General features: G+C 48.1%; 2 protein-coding genes across 2 annotated transcripts in view; both read left to right on the plus strand.

Moving 5' to 3' along the window:
• Positions 1-236: 236 nt before the first annotated feature.
• LOC135995056 (olfactory receptor 2AT4) lies at positions 237-1208 on the plus strand. Its single transcript, XM_065646068.1, has one exon. The coding sequence runs from the start codon at positions 237-239 to the stop codon at positions 1206-1208; it is 972 nt and encodes a 323-aa protein (XP_065502140.1).
• A 9071-nt stretch (positions 1209-10279) lies between these two features.
• LOC135984507 (disintegrin and metalloproteinase domain-containing protein 20-like) overlaps positions 10280-21044 on the plus strand; it is a 28506-nt gene continuing 17741 nt past the window's right edge. Inside the window, exons 1-11 of the mRNA XM_065626852.1 lie at positions 10280-10458; positions 11587-11684; positions 12920-13002; positions 13187-13251; positions 13353-13431; positions 13970-14046; positions 15372-15567; positions 18401-18475; positions 18573-18644; positions 19499-19668; positions 20452-20527. Of these exons, the coding sequence (XP_065482924.1) occupies positions 10280-10458; positions 11587-11684; positions 12920-13002; positions 13187-13251; positions 13353-13431; positions 13970-14046; positions 15372-15567; positions 18401-18475; positions 18573-18644; positions 19499-19668; positions 20452-20527 (1170 nt within the window). The remainder of the gene's footprint in view (positions 10459-11586; positions 11685-12919; positions 13003-13186; positions 13252-13352; positions 13432-13969; positions 14047-15371; positions 15568-18400; positions 18476-18572; positions 18645-19498; positions 19669-20451; positions 20528-21044) is intronic.

The raw sequence follows: 21044 nt of genomic DNA on the forward strand, positions 1-21044 counted from the left end.
CAGGACAACCCCAAAATTCAAACCATGTGCCTGAGAGCAGAGAATCCAAATCACCTCAATTGCGAATTAGAGACCAGAGGGGCTGAGCTGTGTCGTGCAGTGCGCTTGACTCTGCAAGATTTCATCCAACATGTGTTTTCCTTGCAGAATCTCTGCAAAGCTCTTTAGAGAAATATCTTCCTGAGCATAGGCCTCTTTCCTTCTTCATCCTTGCAGGTGTTTTGGCCAGCCCCACCATGGAAAGCTGCAACAGCAACGCTTCCACTAAAGTCTTCTTCTTGGTGGGGTTTCCAGCCCTCCAGGATTTCCACACCCTCTTCTTCATTGTGTTCTTGCTGTTCTACCTGCTGATCCTGGTTGGTAATGCCGTCATCATCACCGTGGTTGTGGTCGACCATACGCTCCACAAACCCATGTACTTTTTCCTGATTAACCTGTCTGTGTTAGATGTGCTGTTTACAACCACCACCATCCCCAAAATGCTGGCAATGTTCCTGGTCGACGCTAAAACCATCTCATTTTGGGGCTGTTTCCTGCAGATGTACAGTTTTCATGGGTTGACGGTAACCGAGGCGCTTCTCCTGGTGGTCATGGCTTATGACCGCTACGAAGCCATCTGCAACCCCCTCCGTTACCCGGCCAAGATGACAAGAAGACTGAACATCCAGCTGGCAGCAAGTGCCTGGATCATTGCACTGCTCATACCCGTGCCCGTCATCACGCAGACCTCTCAGCTAACTTACAGGGACACCACCATGGTTCACCACTGCTTTTGTGACCACCTGGCAGTGGTACAAGCTGCGTGCTTGGACTTCAGTGCCAATTTCCAGACCTTCTTGGGGTTCTCCATCGCTATGACAGTGTCAGTCCTCCCTCTGTTGCTTGTCACTCTCTCATACGTCCACATCATCCTCTCTGTGCTAAAGATCGACTCCAAAGAAGGTCGCACGAAAGCTTTTTCTACGTGTACTTCCCATCTGCTTGTGGTGGGCACTTACTACTCCTCCATCGCTGTGGCATACGTGTCCTACAGAGCGGACATCCCCGCTGATGTCCATGTCATGAGCAACGTTGTCTTCTCAATTTTAACTCCCTTGCTAAACCCCATCATTTACACTTTACGGAACAAGGAAGTAAAATCTGCAGTTAAAAAGTCTATTTTTCTGAAAATCTTTCCCCTTCCTAAAAAAATTAATTTATTTGGGTAAAATTTACAGTACTGCAGAAGCCTTGTGCTGTTCGTTATTTCAGCCCTCTGGTTAATTAAGACATCATCGTCTTTGGAGTTCTGCTTGCTTCCCCTGAACTGTGGTTTATCCTATGTTAAGGTATTTCAGCCTATTTCTGTAAAGTTTTTAGTAGACTTGATGTAATATTTATACTTTTCTAGTTTATTTTCTTCAGTGACTAAATCACACATGCACTAAATAAAGCTGGAAATGCACTAAATAAAGCTGATCTAGAGCAGCACCACATTTCTTTACACTTTCTCCGCCACTTGCACCGTGGAGAATGCACTATTTTAATTCATGCGTTTAAGAGTTTTGGGGGTGGTAGCAGTTATTTTCCCTACAAATGACAGAGGTGACCCTGGACTGTTACTCCTGGGTGAGAAAGCCACAAAATCACTTTACAGGACTGCAGAACTGCAGGAAAAGTTAAAGACAAATTAAAAATGCAGCTCATAGAGCTGGATAAAACGGTGCCTATGTGCAATACAGTGCCATCAACCATCTCTGATATCCAACAACCGGATTTACAAGTTCCCACGCTAGGAATGCAACAGCCAATAAAACACCATGAACCTCAAATTTTAGACAGAGATGCTATCAAGCCTCAGAAAGTGCGTATGCTTATCTGGAACTTATTTAATTCATTTTTTTTTCCTCTAGAGCAGGTGGATAGTCCAGTGCAAATGAGCATCTCAGACCTTTTGAGACACGTCTGATTTTTTTCTACGATTAACATACTGAAATATGTGTCTTTCCTACAGCGTCTGTTTAAAGGAGCCTTTAAAAGCTCGTTAAAGGTGTTGAGGTGTTGGGGACTGCAACAGAGATGAGGGAAGGCTTGGGCTCTCTCCTCACTCATCCTTGCACTGACATGTTTAACTTGAGACACTGAATCAACTCAGATTCAACCGATTATCTTGACAGCCCATGTACAACTAGTCTCTGTTTCCATTTTACATATTAACCCTCCTGTGATCAACCCTCAAAGCTCTTGGCTGCCTCTGAGCAAAAGATCTCCAGCCAATGGGGTTGGAGAGAAGACTCTGCCAGCTGGGCAAAGAGGTGACATGGCCACTCTCCTGCACTGTCCACCGTCAAAACTGTACATGTAAATCGGGAATTAATTGAAAGAGAGTTAAGGAAGTGATCATCTCAGCTGTTGATTTTGGTGGAAGATGTTGTCAGTAAAAAGTTCTTGAAACATCTAACTTTTCCCACTACGTCGAGTCCCTAACATGCAGAGATTGGATCTGGGGAACAATTTCTTCCCCAAAGGGCTGTGGGGCATTGGAACAGGCTGCCCAGGGCAGTGCTGGAGTCACCATCCCTGGAGGGGTTGGACAGACGGACATGAGGTTCTCAGGATATGGGGCAGTGCCAGGGCTGGGGGAACGGTTGGACTCCATGAGCTTGAGGGGCTTTTCCAACCAAAATGATTCTGTCTTCTCTATGATGAGTGTGTGAGCAGGACTTGCAGGCTTCTAAGAGTCCCTGAAGGCACTGACACAGCATTGTCTTGGTTGCCTAAAAGTGTCCACTACACTCCGGCACAGCCTCTTGCTCCGAACAAGGAGGCCCCATGGGATCCAGACAGGGACCAAAAGATGCCTTTGTGTTTGTAAGCACAGGAAAACTCAGCGCTGATCCCCTGGTCACAAGAGAGGAGAGCTGCACACATGTCAACAAAGAGGTTGCCACCAGGGATCTTGCATACACACTAACAAGAACACCAAGTTGAGGTGCCGGAAGAGCTTTTGTGGGACCAGGACATCTCTAATGACCTTTGGACACTTCCAGAATTAGACCGTGTGGCTCCATGGATCATTTAAAATATTTTTCCTTGGTCCCAACTTGTGCAGACTGTTGCCTTAGCATCCAGGAGAGCTGACATCTCCTTGCAGCATGAAGCTCCATCACTTCTAGTTGGACTGGAGGAGAGTTTTCAGCTGAAGTCTCCACCTAACAAGGCACATAGCAGCAACGAGCCATTCATAATGAACAGTTAAATGTTCTTTTTTTACTACTCTCACTGTTAAAAACTTAAAGCTTATTTCCACTTTGATGTTACTCATTACTAGCCATAAGATTGTTTCATTTTTTTTTTCTGACACCAGATCCCCGTTGCCCATGTAAATTCCTGTACGAGATGATCAAACTCTTCCTTATGAGACAAGAGCCTAGAGGCTCTCACTGTAACACAGATTTTTCCAAACTTTTAACCATTGCTGTGATTTTTCTCCCAACCCTCTTTACGTTTTAACATTCTTCTTGGGGAATAATCATAAAGACTCGATATAATAATCCTTTATTGGCTGCACCATCATCAAACAGAAGTTATCACTACCTAATGCTTCCAGCATTCCCCTCCTGATATACATATCAGATTGTTTTGCTTCTCCAACAGGACATTTTGCAGAGACAAGTGTTCCCGAGTTAAAAAGGCCTAAATATATGAATTTGAACTACTATTTTGATTGCACGGATTTTTTTCCAAGCGCCCCGAGGATGGGAAGCAGCCGGCATCCCAAGCATGATGCAGAGCCTGGAATCGTGAAGGTGCTTTGCACACAGGGGTATCCCCCAACCCATCAGGGCTTGCACCCCTTTTTCATCCACAGTGCAGAAACTCCTCCCAGAGCCCTGGATGGTGCACTAGAAAGGGTTTCAAAATTCATCACAGTCTAGAGGAAGAGGGAGCATGATCTATGAGGACATCATGGAATCATAGAATCATTTTGGTTGGAAAAGACCCTCAAGATCATCGAGTCCAACCATTCCCCCACCCTGGCACTGCCCCATGTCCCTGAGAACCTCATGTCCGTCTGTCCAACCCCTCCAGGGATGGTGACTCCAGCACTGCCCTGGGCAGCCTGTTCCAATGCCCCACAGCCCTTTGGGGAAGAAATTGTTCCCCACATCCAACCTCAACCTCCCCTGGCGCAACTTGAGGCCGTTTCCTCTGGTCCTGGCGCTTGTTCCTGGGGAGCAGAGCCCGACCCTTCCTGGCTCCAACCTCCTTTTAAAATTAAACCATGGAGAAAGGATGCTTTTTGGGTTTTCACCAGCTCCAGCACGTAGGATGTTACCAGCTGCCATAAAAATCCCATGGTGGTCTTGGGTGATGTCTTGTAACCACCATCTGCAGTGGGAAATCAGCCACCATAGCCACCAGGGCAAGATGCTGAGACCCATCAGCAGCACTGCTCCTCCCCTTCCAGCATCCATGGGCAAACTGGGGTGAAAAACAAAATCAAAAAAATTAACACCACTTGTTACTTCTTAGAAATTTGTTCTATTGTAAGGGAATAAATCTCGCCCAGCCTCTGTGTCCTTCACAGGAGCCATCTCCAGGAGCTGCACTCAGGAGGCCACTGCTCCAGCACAAGTGCCTTTGCCTGTGGAAATTATTAATATAAAGCCATTACTTGGACTTCTGTCCCACCTTGCACATTGTAATATTGCTGGGACTCAGTCTTGAGAAGGAGGGGACTGTTCTAGGACCTCCTGAGAAGGAGCAGAGCCTGCAACGAAGGAAAGACTCCTAATGCAGCACCTCATTGACACCACGACTATCTAAATAAAGGAAATCCACCCAAAAATATTATATAGAGTTTTCAAATAGATTTTGGGAAAATTCTACGTTGTGAGCTGTTTGTTTGCTTTGAGAAACTGGACTTTTTATCCAGGCAAAGCCTCATGCTGTTGGTGGCTCAAGGGAGAAGCAAAGACCTCTGGCTGGCACATCACATCTGCATTCAAGGGCAAGATTAGAGCAGGCAGGGTAGAGAAGCTTGCAGCAGACATCCAGAATAACATTACAGCAAATAACTACCCAGATAGGATGCTAAAGCCTTCTCCTCTTCCCTCATTCATCACATTTGACAATATAATAATTTCGCCTAACAGCTAGGAACCATTTCCAGCTAATATTATTTGTTATCTGCTGCAATAGCATTATACTAATATCCAGAGGGTCATGCAGCTGCCTTTTTACAAGACATTGTATTCACATAATGCATTTTCTGCTCCAAAACTTCATCTCAGTTTCATAAGAAACAGCAAAATAAATAAGAATTACAGCGAGCAGAAGAATCTGCAGACACTGAGCGCCAGTTTTCCAGTACATCTGGGTATTTCTGAGCCATGAGATGCCGTCTGGTTACAAATATGAACCCCCAAATCCTTCCCATACACAATTTGTACATCAGCCAGACATCCAAATGGCTAATTTTCTCACCTAATGCTCATTATTGTCCTTAAATTACTCCGCTGCTCTCCACCTCTCCTTTGGGGATGTCAGCCCCACTTTTCCAGCCCCTCCACATCTCAGACTGTTCTCCTTTCTCAACAGAAATCTTGCAGGAAAACAATGATTTGATTTTTTTATTCTCTTTTCAAAAGGAAAGAAATCCAGAAAATCAAACCAAAAGATGGCGCGTTTTGCGTCCGTATAATAATTTATGCACCCCAAGATGCTTATCGGTACCCACATTCATCTGCTGGTCTCCCCCTTGACTTGCTGCTGCTCCTTCATGCCTGAGATGCCCTTCCCAAGTGGGTCATGAGCTTATATGTCGTGCAAATTATGTACACATGGATGCGAAGCAAAGGCCAGATTGTTTCAAGTGTCGTTACAATAAGAGCTTGAAATGATGTGAGCTTATGTAATGTATTTTGCAATCAGAATTCTACATAAAGTTCTTGTCAGAGCAGATATTCCTTTTCCATGGTTCCTTTATGTCCACCATTGAACACAAGATCTTCAAAGTACATTTGCTTTCATTCTTTTCTGGTGTGGTTTGTCGGTTTTTACAGGGCGTGAAGAGAAATCTTATTTCACCCACTGCAGTGTTCCATGGAGAAGGTACCCAAGGGACCCCCACCCACCTCCTTGTCCTCCAGAAAAGCACAGTGTTCACTGGGGTCACTCAAAAGCCTCCAAAGAAACCCTTGGGTGTTGCAAGTGACACCCTGTTACCCCCAGCTGACGTCCCCTCTTCTCCATCCATCAGGGCCAAGACCTCCAGCTGAGCTCTTCCATCGCTAACGAGACATAGAATCATAGAATCACAGAATAGTTTGGGTTGGAGGGCCCTTCCCAGCTCCCCCAGTGCCCCCCTGCCATGAGCAGGGACATCTGCACCAGCTCAGGTTGCTCAGAGCCCCGTCCAGCCTGGCCTGGGATGTCTCCAGGGATGCTTCATCCACCACCTCTCTGGGAACCTGGGCCAGGCTCTCACCACCCTCAGGGCAACAATTTCTTCCTCATGTCCAACCTGAATCTCCCTCCTTTAGCTTAAAATCATCACTCCTTGTCCTATGGCAACAGGCCCTGCTCAAAAGTCTGTCCCCATCTTTCTTCTTGGACTCTTTTAAGTACGGAAACGCCGCAATAAGGTCTTGTGTCGTGTGTTTCTCCATGTGGGTTGGTCTGCACCTGGAAATGTTTATGGTCTCCAAGGTGACCATGCTGGACACTTCTTCTCTCCTTAAAGCAGATCAGTTCTGGTCAGCTCACAAGGGATCTTGCTGCAGCATCACAGCAGGGAAATACGAGGCCATGAGGTTTCCGGAGCTGTTTATAGATTTAAGAGGCAGGGAAATCTGGGTCAGAAATGTCACAACATCTGCAGTAGAGCAATACATGTTTAATTTTATTTTTAATATGATAAAAATAAAACTGCAGGTTAAGAAGTGGGTGTCACTGCAGGCAGACCCCCCAGTCACATCACTTCTCCACTGGGCAGAAGTCCCAGAAACTGGAGAATGAACTCAACATTTTCTTGGTGCTTTAGCACCATTCTTCATCATTTGCACCAACAGCGAAGCACTTGGTGACGCAGATAACTGGTTTTTTCCCCACTGCTTTTTGCACAGATTTTTCTGCTTTTGACGGCATCCCTTCACTCCCGGAGAGCGACATGACATTTGCTGTGTATTTATCACACTGAGAGAGTCTGAAATAGTCAAGGGAGGTGGAGAAAGGGGTTTTTTTGTACACAGAAGAAGAGCCTTCTGGCCCAAACCCTGGGTAGCCCAGGGAACAGCTGGGAAGTCACTGCTTTACCACAGCTTCCCTCTTTATTGGTTTTCTTCACCATTTCTTCCTCAGAAATCTGCACAGCCGCAACTGCTGCCAGGAGCCCAGTGTCCTTCAGAGTCTGCCAGTGGTCATAGAATCATAGAATCATTTTGGTTGGAAAAGACCCTCAAGCTCATCAAGTCCAACCGTTCCCCCAACCTGGCACTGCCCCATGTCCTGAGAACCTCATGTCCGTCTGTCCAACCCCTCCAGGGATGGTGACTCCAGCACTGCCCTGGGCAGCCTGTTCCAATGCCCCACAGCCCTTTGGGGAAGAAATTGTTCCCCACATCCAACCTCAACCTCCCCTGGCGCAACTTGAGGCCGTTTCCTCTGGTCCTGGCGCTTGTTCCTGGGGAGCAGAGCCCGACCCCCCCTGGCTCCAAGCTCCTTTCAGGCAGTTGCAGAGTTATAGATGTGTAAAGCCAAACAGGATCCTTGCACTGACCTCCCCAAACCCAATCTTTTCTAATAGCAAGTACTGGAAGATTTTCTTCATGGTGAGACACTGCACATCTGTTTCTACTTCCCCCTTCCCTTGGGGTGTGCAGAGCTCAGCTCAAGTGGCTTGACCAGGAGCTTGGACCAGATGAGCTCCAGTGGTGCCTTCCAGCCTCAGCCAGCCTGTGGGTCTGTGATTCTGTAGCTTCTGGGGGAGACACTTGCTATGGGGTCCTCAGCACAGGACACACATGGAGCTGCTGCAGAGGGGCCAGAGGAGCCCCAGCAATGACCCGAGGCTGGAACAGCTCTGCTGGGAGGACAGGCTGAGAGAGCTGGGGTGTTCAGCTGGAGAAGAGAAGCTCCGCGGAGACCTTAGTGCGGCCTTTCCAGACTGAAAAGGGGCCGAGAAGAAAGATGGGGACAGACTTTTGAGCAGGAGCTGTTGTGATAGGACAAGGGGTGATGGTTTTAAACTAAAGGAGGGAGATTCAGGCCGGACATGAGGAAGAAATTGTTGCCCTGAGGGTGGTGAGAGCCTGGCCCAGGTTGGCCAGAGAGGTGGTGGCTGAACCATCCCTGGAGACATCCCAGGCCAGGCTGGACGGGGCTCTGAGCAACCTGAGCTGGTGCAGATGTCCCTGCTCATGGCAGGGGGGGCACTGGCGGAGCTGGGAAGGTGCCCTCAACCCAAAGTATTCTATAGTTCTATGAATTTGCTAAGCCCCCGTAGTACTTTCTGCTCGCATGTATTTAAAATGTGTCCATGGTGTCATTCCTCTGCTTGACACATTCATTCATGCTAGTTTGATTTTCTAATATGCTTTATCAATTAAAATGCAATATTGCCTTTGGCCATAGGCTGGAGAGGTGGAATTGCAAGGACACTGTCTTTGATAGAGCATATTCTTATTTACAGTTTTAGGAGTAGCTGCTCAGCTTATATGTAAATTTTACTCGCCAACATTTATCAACTTCATTGCTAAGGAAGGAGGATGAAGGTGAATTTAAGACAACATGTAGGGAAAGTACTAAAGCCCTTGGCATGAAAACCATCGTATTTGCTGAGTATGGGTTGAACAAAAGGGTAACTGTGGCTCTGGCTCCTCCTGCAGCGCAGGAGAATTGTCCACATCTCATGCACCAATCTGCTTCTTGTTAGAATGGCAATCTATGGATGTTCACATGCAAGAAGGATTCAACTAACTGAGACTGTGCACCCAGTTTTTCCATCCTTACCAGTAGCCCATGATGTCTCCTGCCTCTTGTCCTCCTCCCAGCCCTCTCCAGCCCCTGTGGGCACTGGGGTGGGACAGCCAGGGCTCCACCAGCATCGTCCCCTGTGAGCCCAGGCAGCAGGAGGGATGGAGAAGAGGAGCAGCAAACGTCAAGTTTGCAGATGACCCCAAGCTGAGTGGTGCAGGTGACACACCTGAGGGATGGGATCCATCCAAAGGGACCTGGACAAGCTTGAGAATGGGGCCCATGTGAACCTCATGAGGTTCGCAAGGCCAAGTGCAACATCCTGCACCTGGGTTGGGTCAACGCCTGGTATCAATCCAGGCTGGGGATGGAGGGATGGAGAGCAGCCCCCAGGAGAAGGACATGGGGGTGCTGGGGGTGAAAGATTGGCCATGAGCCGGCAACGTGCGCTTGTAGCCCAGAAATCCACCCGTGTCCTGGGCTGCATCCCCAGCAGCGTGAGCAGCAGGTGGAGGGAGGGGATTCTGCCCCTCTGCTCCGCTCTGGGGAGACCCCCCTGCAGTGCTGGGCCAGCTCTGGGTCCTCAGCACAGGACACACATGGAGCTGCTGGAGAGGGGCCAGAGGAGCCCCAGAAATGACCCGAGGCTGGAACAGCTCTGCTGGGAGGACAGGCTGAGAGAGCTGGGCTGTTCAGCTGGAGAAGAGAAGCTCCGGGGAGACCTTAGTGCGGCCTTTCCGGACTGAAAAGGGGCCGAGAAGAAAGATGGGGATGAGCAGGGCCTGTTGCCATAGGACAAGGGGTGATGGTTTTAAACTAAAGGAGGAGAGATTCAGGCCAGACATGAAGAAGAAATGTTTTCCCCTGAGGGTGGTGAGAGCCTGTCCCAGGTTCCCAGAGAGGTGGTGGCTGAACCATCCCTGGAGACATCCCAGGCCAGGCTGGACGGGGCTCTGAGCAACCTGAGCTGGTGCAGATGTCCCTGCTCATGGCAGGGGGGCACTGGGGGAGCTGGGAAGGGCCCTTCAACACAAACCATCCTGTGATTCATTGCACTTTGTCTCCTCTGCTGGGGATCACTGAAGGGCTCCCAAAGGCTGATGTCTCCCTTTATTTATTAGTCTTCCCTCTACATTTCAGTACTTTGCCTCTGCTTCACACCCGTGCCCTCAACAGCATTTCTTTAAGGCCTTTGCCCAAGGAATGACAGACGACTCCCGTATCTGGGAGCCTCCATTCCAGGAGAAGCCACACGATTCCTGGGTGGCACGTTCAGGAGAAGACCCTCATACCATGGGCAGGAGATGGGCTGAGCTTGGCCATGACCCCCTCACCCAGCACCGTGCCCCTGGGGGGAAGGAGAAACAGCAAAAGCGTGCGATGCAGCGTTTTCTGTGTAAACGCTCTGATGGGAAGAACAACGGTTTCAGCATTAACGGCTTCTGATTCCTGGAATTCAGTTATGTGCTGGTTGGAAAAGCAGAGGCCCAGGGGCACGAGGTGCTGGATGCCAGCAGGAGGACAGAGGTTGAGGTGGGACAGGGAGGGCCAGGAGGGGAGGGGACAGGAGGGGACAAAACGAGTGGCAGGACGAGGAGGGATGGTGGCAATTGGAAGTGGGACTGGGGTGGTGGGAGGTGGCAGAACAGGCCCAGGTGGCAGCTGGAGGAGGTATGGGGAACAGGGATGGGATGGGATGGGATGGGATGGGGTGGGATGGGATGGGATGGGGTGGGATGGGGTGGGGTGGGGTGGGATGGGGTGGGATGGGATGGGATGGGATGGGGTGGGGTGGGATGGGATGGGATGGGGTGGGATGGGGTGGGATGGGGTGGGGTGGGGTGCATGGGGTGGGATGGGGTGGGGTGGGGTGCATGGGGTGGGATGGGGTGGGATGGGATGGGGTGGGGTGGGATGGGATGGGGTGGGGTGGGATGGGGTGGGATGGGGTGGGATGGGGTGGGATGGGATGGGGTGGGGTGGGATGGGATGGGGTGGGGTGGGATGGGGTGGGATGGGGTGGGGTGGGGTGGGGTGGGGTGGGATGGGGTGGGGTGGGGTGGGATGGGATGGGGTGGGATGGGATGGGGTGGGGTGGGATGGGGTGGGGCGGGGTGGGATGGGATGGGGTGGGGTGGGATGGGATGGGGTGGGATGGGGTGGGATGGGGTGGGGTGGGGATAGGTGGCAGTTGGAGGAGGGAGGGAAATGGAGGGAAGGGGAAAGGAACAGAGGGGAGGGATGGCCGGTAGAAGGACGTTGGGTTGGTGGGAGGTGACAGATGGACCCCAGGTGGCCGTTGGAAAGTGGCAGGACAGGGCTGGGTGGCATGAAGGTGAGGGGTTGGGGTGGGGGCAGGACGGGCCCAGGTGGGGACAGGACATGATGGCCCCCAGTGCCAGTTGGTGCTGCAGGAGTGGAGCTGGGTGAGGGCAGAGCTGGGAACTGGGTGCAGCTGGAGGGTCTGGTGGCACTTGGGGACCCCAACAAGGGACCAAGGGAGATGGGGAGCGGGGCCTGGCCACTGCTGGGGAAATGGGATGAGGCGGTGGGGATGGAAATAAGGTGACAACCCCCAGGGTGGGCTGAAGTTGTGGTGGAGGTCACGCTGATGGAGTGTCCCCACAGGGCTGGCCTGGCCTGGAGGGACACAGGGATGGGGACAGGGCACTGCCCACCCCCAAGGGGTGTGTGGGTCACAGCACTGATCCTGCTGCTCTGTCCAGGTGAGGGACAGGGATGGGGGATGGAGAAGGGCTGGGAAACCCCAAAAGATGGGGTGGAGGGACATGGGGGGGATGTGGGTGGAGGGAGGTGGGATGGGGAGTGGGGGATGGAGGACACGGGCTGGGGGACATGCACATGGGGACATGTGGAGGGACATGGGCAACAACACGGGGGGGGATGTGGGACGGGGGGGTGCAGGGTGGGAACATGAGCTGGGGGACGGGGGTTTGGGGACCTCAGCTTGGGGAAGATCCCTCTTGCACTGGGGAGGCCAAACCTCAACTCCTGGCGTCAGTTTTGGGCCCCTAAGGCCAAGAAAGGCGTTGAGGTGCTGGAGCGAGTTGAGAGAAGGGAACGGAGCTGGGGAAGGGGCTGGAGCACAAGTGTGATGGGAGCGGCTGAGGGAGCTGGGGGTTCAGCTGGAGAACAGGAGCTGAGGGGAGACCTTCTGATCTCTGACCTGCCTGAAAGGAGCTTGGAGCCAGGGGGGGTCGGGCTCTGCTCCCCAGGAACAAGCGCCGGGATGAGAGGAAACGGCCCCAAGTTGCGGCAGGGGAGGTTGAGGCTGGATCTGGGGAACAATTTCTTCCCCAAAGGGCTGTGGGGCATTGGAACAGGCTGCCCAGGGCAGTGCTGGAGTCACCATCCCTGGAGGAGTTGGACAGACGGACATGAGGTTCTCAGGACATGGGGCAGTGCCAGGGCTGGGGAACGGTTGGACTCCATGAGCTTGAGGGTCTTTTCCAACCAAAATGATTCTATGATTCTAAGACAGGGTGGGTGACACAGCCTGGGGCACAGGGGTGGAGGATGAAGATGGAGGATGCAAGAGCAGGGATGAAGATGGGGGATGCAAAGGCAGGGATATGGGTGGGGGATGCAGGCTGGCAGGATGCAAGATGGGAACAAGCATGGACGGACACGGTCAGGGGGATGCATGTTGGCCTCGGCATCTTGTAATTACACAAGTTATCTCATTTTTCCCCTTGTTAAAAAATGTTCTCCAGAGCTTCTTGTATCCTCAGCTTCATTAGGAGCCATCACTAACAGCAGAGAGCTGCTCATCCACCTCCTTTACACCTCTCATTGAAGACAGATGGACTCGCAAAACATAAATGGGCCGAATTTTTCAAATTTCCACTTACAATCCTCCTTCTGCACTGCAGGGGAGGGAAATCCTTCATTGTCTGAAATGACTAGTGCCCTTTTTCCCTAAATGTAGAATCTCTTTCAGGTTTTACCGAATCATTGAGAATCGTATACTCCGAAGTCACAGTGCCCAGGCGGCTGGAGACAAAGGAGCGGACCTTCTCTAAGGTCATTTGCTTTTTAGGAAATGCTTTTTTGACCACCGGTCTGTACCATGGTCTTTGCAGCGGGTCGCGGGTGGGTCGGAAAGGGCGAGCGGGGCGAGGAGACGGCTCCAGCTTCCCAGCCAAAATCAGCCTGTAAATAGCGTTGCATTAATTTCTGAGATTACTCAGCGCCTCGGCCATTCCAGGTGGACGCGTCCTATTTAATAACGGCAGAAGGAAACCACCACATCGTCCATCTGACGAGGGCAAAGTGAGGCTCTTCCCCAGCTCTCCTTCCTCTGTTAATTTTAGCACGGGGACGTAACGGGGAATTAATGGCCCCACATTGGGGATTTCTGCTTTGCTTTTCAGAAATTTGATAGCCAAGGACATCCCCGTTTTCACATACAGTCCGGAGGGAAGGTTGATAACTGAGTTTCCCTATATTCAGGTAAATTTAGATGTCTCTCAAAGATGCGCCAACGGGCAGAACCAAATAACACTCGTCCTCATTCGAATATACCGGTGGATCTAAGCGAGGGATCATAGAATCATTTTGATTGGAAAAGACCTTTAAGATCATCAAGTTAACCCAACACTGCCAAGGATGGCTTTCTGTGTTTAAAAAATCCATTATTTTTGCATCATTTGTTTAAAAAAAAAAAAAAAGGAAGGAAACTGTGTGGGGACTAACAAAAACTGGAAAAACAATTTCACATTCACCAGCACACTAGATTTCCCTTTCAAACTTTTAAAGGTTTTAAAATAATTTTACTCCATCACAAGAAAAATCGAGAAATCACAAAATACCCCCCCAAAAATTAATTATTATCCAATTATGAGCACTCAGGCTCCTGGTTTTTGGTGGGTTTTTTTGCACATGAAATACCCCTTCCAAAGTGCTGAAGGGCAGATTTTGGGAGGTTTTCTGTGTCCATTTACTGACGCAGGGTATTTTTTTGACCTGAAGCCACGTTTGCCCCTTGCAGGACGACTGCTACTACGAGGGGTTCGTGGAAGGTTCCCCGAGATCCGTCGCCTCCCTCAGCACATGCTTTGGGATCAGGTAGGGATCTTCCCAGGATTTCAATATCAAATTAACTGCGATGGGGATTTATTTTTTTTATTTTTAAAGCATGTAACCTAGATTCTGTGTGCAATGCTTTCTGCTGCATCTCACTATTAAAATTCAAATCTTCAAACGCAGCTGAGATTTTTTTTTTAGCATTACAGATTTACAGCATCTCCACTATAGATTTTGAAGGCAGATATGAACAGGAAAATGGAATTTTTAGCCAAACAATATGCTTTATATTCTTCTGGCAGCCTCTAAGCAGGCAGCAGGTTCGACATGTTAAGACAGCTCCAAGGTTTACTTTAAAAGACAGTAAACTAGACAAGAACTTCTCGACTTTCCTCTTCAGGAGCACTCCACAGCTGGGCTATATTTATTTCTGATAGTGCAAGGTCTGAATATGAGACAGAAAGCGTATCTGAGCTACTTTTTTTTTTTTAATAAATAGTCCTAACTTTCAAAATGCTTAATTTTATTTCAGATTATTTTCACTGGCTTTGATGGAAGGAAGTTATCCGGCCTTCCATGCAGCCATCCACGATTTACAGCATCCAGCAGAAATGCTCGTGTTTTCCTATTTTGACACACAAACCAGTAATAATGAACATTTTAGGACTAAATAACTCACACTCCAGCAAAACTAAGATCCATTGAGCCTCTCTTAGATGACCATGCATGAGATTTGAGGTTGGGTAGAACCACCTGCACCTTCTTTCTCAAACAAAGCACTCCAAAAGGTCTCTGAATTAGGCAAATATTTTTAGGATGCAAACTTGCTAGCAGATGCAGCCAATGTAGCTGCGGTGTCTGCATGGGGATAATCAGATCTTAATTATGGATGTTCCTCCAAGGGCTGTAGCACGGAGCTTTTATTGCCTTCTCATTTTCATTTAATACATGGAATTCATCTGTAGCTTCTTTTTCCCAAAGCTGCATGACCGCTTTTTCAAGGCTGTCTGATGCATCCTAAACCTTGGCCATGACATTTTTTCTTTCCATAGAAGATCTTTTAGGTGAGCTCCTTGTATCTTCTCGATGGATCCCTGCCCATGGGAACAGTGGTAGGAAAGAGCTAAATCTTACCTTATCTTCCCTGTCAAAAAAATCCAACCAACCAAACAAAAAAAACACATAAAATATCCCTGATCCAAATATCCCTGAACCCCAGAGGTGTCTCCTGGAGTTGCACAGGGCTGCCCTGCATCTCCAGCCATGCTATGACGAACATCATGCACTTTGCTTCTTTATTTACTAAATAATTTAAGAAGCCATTTAGTTCTCGTCTCTTACTGACTCCTCTGTTTGAAAATTCGCAGTGGCGTGTTGCAAATTGGAGATCTGTGGTATGAAATCGAGCCCGTGGAGAATTCCTTGACGTTTCAACACCTCATTTACCGAAGGGCGTTGGAAAACGGCTCAAGCAGGTTGTGCCATGTGGCCGAAGAACACAAGGCACATCCGCCCGAAGACGGAGAATTTGCCAATGGGAGTCGTAAAATCGTCTTTGCTGACGTAAGGACACCCCATTTACTCATGTCGATGTTGCAGACTCGTGTGTATATGTAGTGTATGTTAAAGGCTGGAATGATCTGACCATAGGGAAAATCCTTGTTGCATTTATGACAGGAGTTTCACACTATAAAACATCTGCAGGTCCGGAAGTAAATTTTCTGTGTAGCAACCATGAGCAAAGCACCTTCACATGGTATGGAAACTACACCTAGAACCGTGCCTAAGTGTCACACTGCAAAATTAAGACCCCACTTTGTTTCTGGAGGAGTGTTTGGTGGCACGTTGTCAGGTGCAGATCACCCTGCCCTGGGTTGGATTCTCTCTTGAGATCTCTTCCCGCTTGCAAATTCATCTCACAAGCTCTAAAAAAAAAATAAATAAAAAATCAGGTCTTAAAAATGGTGGTTGAAGTGAAAGTGGAAGTAGCAAACATTATATTTTTAAGATGGCAATAAAAAGGGGAGTTGACACATCCATCAGCTGTGCATGCAAACAGGAGGTAAAAGCAGCTGATGGTTTCAATAAATAAATCTGGAATGTTTAAATTTTTTTAAAGAGGGTTAAATAACATGTCTACATAAGCTGTGATCAGAAGATATAGAAGCAATTATTTCAGTCATTACTGACTTTGTGTTATAGAGAATCATAGAATCATTTTGGTTGGAAAAGACCCTCAAGATCATCGAGTCCAACCGTTCCCCCAGCCCTGGCACTGCCCCATGTCCTGAGAACCTCATGTCCGTCTGTCCAACCCCTCCAGGGATGGTGACTCCAGCACTGCCCTGGGCAGCCTGTTCCAATGCCCCACAGCCCTTTGGGGAAGAAATTGTTCCCCACATCCAACCTCAACCTCCCCTGGCGCAACTTGAGGCCATTTTTGCAAAAGTCTTGTGAGCACTGAGTAAGGGGGAAGGTCTCACCACCACTTACTGACACAACTCCTGTTCCCTATTTGTTTGCTTTTTATTTCCCTCATTGAGCCGCAGAATAATTTCGAGTCCCATCGCTGTTCACCGTACATCTCTGTTGGAGTCGTCCACAAATCTGCCAGCACACTGTGCTATCCACAGGCTGCTGAGATAAACGTTGAACATCTTCTGCTCCGCATCTGACTTCCTCGGGACTTCATTTAATGGATCTTTACATCTTGGCAATAAAGATCAATAACTGCTCCCTCTCAGTTTTTAGTTAGTATTCACCTTATAGTAAGCAAACCTAAGCTCTACTGCCCCACTTTGCTTGAATTACACACCAAAAAAAAAAAAGCTTTAGCAATGTCAAAATGCAAAAATCTGCTCATTCTTTTCTGTTCAGAAACAGTTTCCATGTTTTCAAAGGAAATCAGTTTGTTCTGACATCATTTGATATTGGATATTACTGATGCGGTCGTTTTCAGAAACGCCTTGGTTAGAAAAGCAGTTTATTTGCTTTGATTTGTGAATGCTTCCGGAGCTTGTGAGGACTTTTGTCGTGGCTGTTCCTGCTTTTGAATGAGCCAAGATTAAGGGTTATTTTTGTACCTGCGAGTGCGGATTATTTATGGCAACAGCCTGGCCTGTGCCAGTGTATTGCGATTGCATTCGGTGACAGAAATAAAGAGTGACACTCGGAGATGCTGCCGCCAGATAATAATACGAAGCATTTAGATGAAAGAATTACTGATCGGCTGCCATGGTGGAAACACAATTTTATAAAATGCTGCAATTTCATAGAATTTATTGAGAACCTGCCAGGGAAAGAAGATAATTTATAATAATAATAAAGTGGCATTTATTTAACAGAGATGAGAGATGAGTCCCCGTGCTTAGGTAACACCATTTTTTTAGCCATGCATACTTCTGCAGCAGCCAAAATATTTAGAAAGTTGACTTTCTGAGAGACGGAAGCTCATTCTCCTGTCTTCTACTGCCAAAACTCCTGGGAACTACTCAAGAGGCTTTTGTAGTGTCGGACTCTTTTTCTCTTGGTTATTTAACCAAATCTGCAGATCCTGAACGCCCTCACAGTCTCACTGTGCACACAATACCATGCTCAGAGAAGAATAACCCCCCAGATTACCCATTAATCAATGGCTACCAACAATTGATGTGCTGGGTGCACAAAATGTTGAAGTCAATGAGCTCTACCCAACCCACAACTGAGCACACCGCGCTTAGAGCAGATTTTAACAATGGAGCTGCCCGTGCACAGGTAAATGTGCAAAGGGCACAAGCAAAAAATACCAAAAACCTTATTTTTAGAGGCTGCTGGATGTCAGACACAGAACACGGTGCCTCTCACCATCTGAGTCTATCAGTGACCATGCTCCCATTTGCTGCATTACGCAGGTGTGGTGGGCAAAACGAAGAAAAAATCAGTTATTTTTGTGGGTTTCGCATGGCTTGAACTATTTCGCTTCAGGACCAGCTTTTATCTGCAATTATCTGCTTAACCCTCCTGGTTCCTAGCATTGAGCTGCTTGATGCAGGCAGCTCGTGTTGAACCCTGCTCAGTTCTCCCTTTGACGTAGTTTTAGTGGTGCCAAGTTTAATGATTAAAATAAATGGCCCGAGCACGTGCAGAAGTCTGAGCTGATTTAACATGAGCAATGCCCGATAATCCCCCTGCTACCAAGAAATTCCCACCTACAACTTTGTTCCATCTCAATCTCTCTGCTCTCACGCTGATTACACTCATTAATCCTTCTCTTGTGCATAATTGCTCTGTGTTCTCGTACTTAAGGGAAATTCTGGATTAGTTTGAGTAACACCACCTTGTTTTTTTGCAATGTGACATAATCTTCAAAGCTCCTGATTGTACCTAAATAATCACAGTGTGATTTGTTCGCTTCCAGGAGGTCCTTGGTCCCCAGAGCCTGGCTGTGCCCACCAGATACTTGGAGTTGGCTCTGGTCACAAACAAAGAGCTGGTGAGCATCAGAAATCATCTCCACGCCACAGTTGTGTAATATTTGAGGTGGTCCCTGGTGTTTAATGTTGTAACGCAACCCTTCTCTCCTTTTTCAGTTCAAAGTTAAGAACTACAATGAAACCGAGATGCTACATATGTTCGTTTCCATCAGCAACCTCCTGAACACGGTGAGTTTTAATGAGGTGGTAATTATGACGGCCACTCTGCTCCATTGGATGGATGTCCAACCCGCTGGCCGGGGAAGACGAATGATCTGTGCTTGACTGCAGCTACTCTACAGGAACCCATGTGTTCCTCAACACTATAAAACCCACTTCAACTGTTAAAAAATTGCTTTAAATATGAGTGAAGTCAGTTTAAAAATAATTGTGAAATCATCCCTATAAAATTGTTGATTTGAGATATGCGTTATTGTTACTAAATACTATCTGGTATGTCATTATGTAGTATGAGGAGCATGGAGGGTGTTGGTCTCTGGTCCCAAGGAACAAGCACCAGGATCAGAGGAAACGGCCTCAAGTTGCGCCAGGGGAGGCTGAGGTTGGAGCTGGGGAACAATTTCTTCCCCAAAGGGCTGTGGGGCATTGGAACAGGCTGCCCAGGGCAGTGCTGGAGTCACCATCCCTGGAGGGGTTGAACAGATGGAGATGAGGTTCTCAAGACATGGGGCAGTGCCAGGGGTGGGGGAATGGTTGGACTCGATGACCTTGAGGGTCTTTTCCAGCCAAAATAATTCTGTGATTCTACGGTTATGACCTCCCTTTCTCTTCACCCTCTCCTTGCTCTGAGTCCTCCAAAACAGGACATGAGTTTTTCTCTTACAGAATCATAGAATCACAGAACAGTTTGGTCTGGGACCTTCCCGGCTCCCCCAGTGCCCCCCCTGCCATGAGCAGGGACATCTGCACCAGCTCAGGTTGCTCAGAGCCCCGTCCAGCCTGGCCTGGGATGTCTCCAGGGATGCTTCATCCACCACCTCTCTGGCCAACCTGGGCCAGTGTTTTACTGGAATTTCTCCCAGGTCTACAAGCCCATGAAGCTGCAGGTCGTCATCAGCGCGGTGGAGGTGTGGACCAAGGCAGACCAGGTGGCGACCGCTCGCAGCCTGGCCCAGACACTGCAGGGATTTACCGTGTGGTGTTACAAGGATGCCATCGGTCGTATTAACTACGACCATATCCAGTTATTGATGTAAGAATCCTGTGTTTTAATACCTCAACTCACGTACCAGCTATGGGGAGATAAGCAGGGAGCAAGAACGTTTTCACCTCTTTCTTCTTCTAATTTTTACATATATATGCTGATAAGTCTTTTGTCCTGGTGGTATCTCATGGAAAAAAAATGTAAGTGCTTAATCAGTCCATGTACTAATCAGCACATATTTGTCATGTAAATTGATACAAGAATTTGCTTTTCCCTTTCACTGTCCTCTTTTGTGTTTTTCCACACATGTACACATGCACTGTACAGCTCATTTCCATTTTTTAATAGTTGTCTGTAACTGAATTATTTTAATCACATTTTTAGTTTTTACTCATTTTTCTATAAACAAGCCACTCATTTTTTAGATATAATAATTCATTGTTATATGGTTTACAGCTCACTATGTCAATTAAACCTTTTTGCTAGGATGAGGGAGTTAATATTAAACTGCATTATGCTTAACCACTTGTTTCACTCATCTGCTTTTTAAGACCTAGCGCCTTGTTTCTGTTTTGTCCGTCTGTTCCTTTTTCCTTTATTTTGGGGGAAAGAAACCTTCCGCATAGTAAAAATATATCTCAAAAATTATTGACTATGTAGTTTTTTCAAATAAATATTTCAGGAGAAATGGGCGACATTGGGCTTTTCTTCCAGAAAGGAGTTCCTTGTTACCCAAAAACCATAATTTTCCAGCTGTAATTCAGGCAATGCATCCCATTCTTGAGACAAATCTGTTCTGCATTTCTTTAATGGTTGAATTTCCCCCTGCAGTGGTGAGTACGACGAGGAACGGGGATTCGCCTGGAAAAGGTCCATGTGCCAGCTGAACTCCATGGGTGTCGTCTCGGTAAGCGGAGACCTCGCGGGTCTGTGCTGCCTGAAAGGAAAAATAAATGTTTTGTATTCACGGTGAACCTTGGCAGTTAAATCTACTATAGTCCTGGGCTTGGGATTTTACTGACTGGCAGGTAACACCTAAACTGGGCGTCAAAAGGATTTGATGCTGGTCTTGTTTTTGCTGGTTTTTTTAAAGATGAGATGGTAAAGGAATGATTCTCCAATGCTTCCCCAGACCAACTCTTTAGGGGTTCTTTAGTTTCCTTAATTGGCTGTTTGTCAGTGCGAGTCCCCAGCTAGCACGAATTTCACAATTACTGAGCAAAACATCAGGAGGGTTAAGGGTTTTAAACTAAAAGAGGGGAGATTCAGGCTGGACATGAGGGAGAAATTGTTGCCCTGAGGGTGGTGAGAGCCTGGCCCAGGTTGGCCAGAGAGGTGGTGGCTGAACCATCCCTGGAGACATCCCAGGCCAGGCTGGACGGGGCTCTGAGCAACCTGAGCTGGTGCAGATGTCCCTGCTCATG

Source organism: Caloenas nicobarica, chromosome 1 (genome assembly GCF_036013445.1).
Source record: "Caloenas nicobarica isolate bCalNic1 chromosome 1, bCalNic1.hap1, whole genome shotgun sequence".
NCBI classification, from domain to species: Eukaryota; Metazoa; Chordata; class Aves; order Columbiformes; family Columbidae; genus Caloenas; species Caloenas nicobarica.

What these genes read in the sequence shown, in the direction of transcription:
- LOC135995056 (XM_065646068.1), top strand. Translation starts at nt 237, where the DNA reads ATGGAAAGCTGCAACAGCAACGCTTCCACTAAAGTCTTCTTCTTGGTG.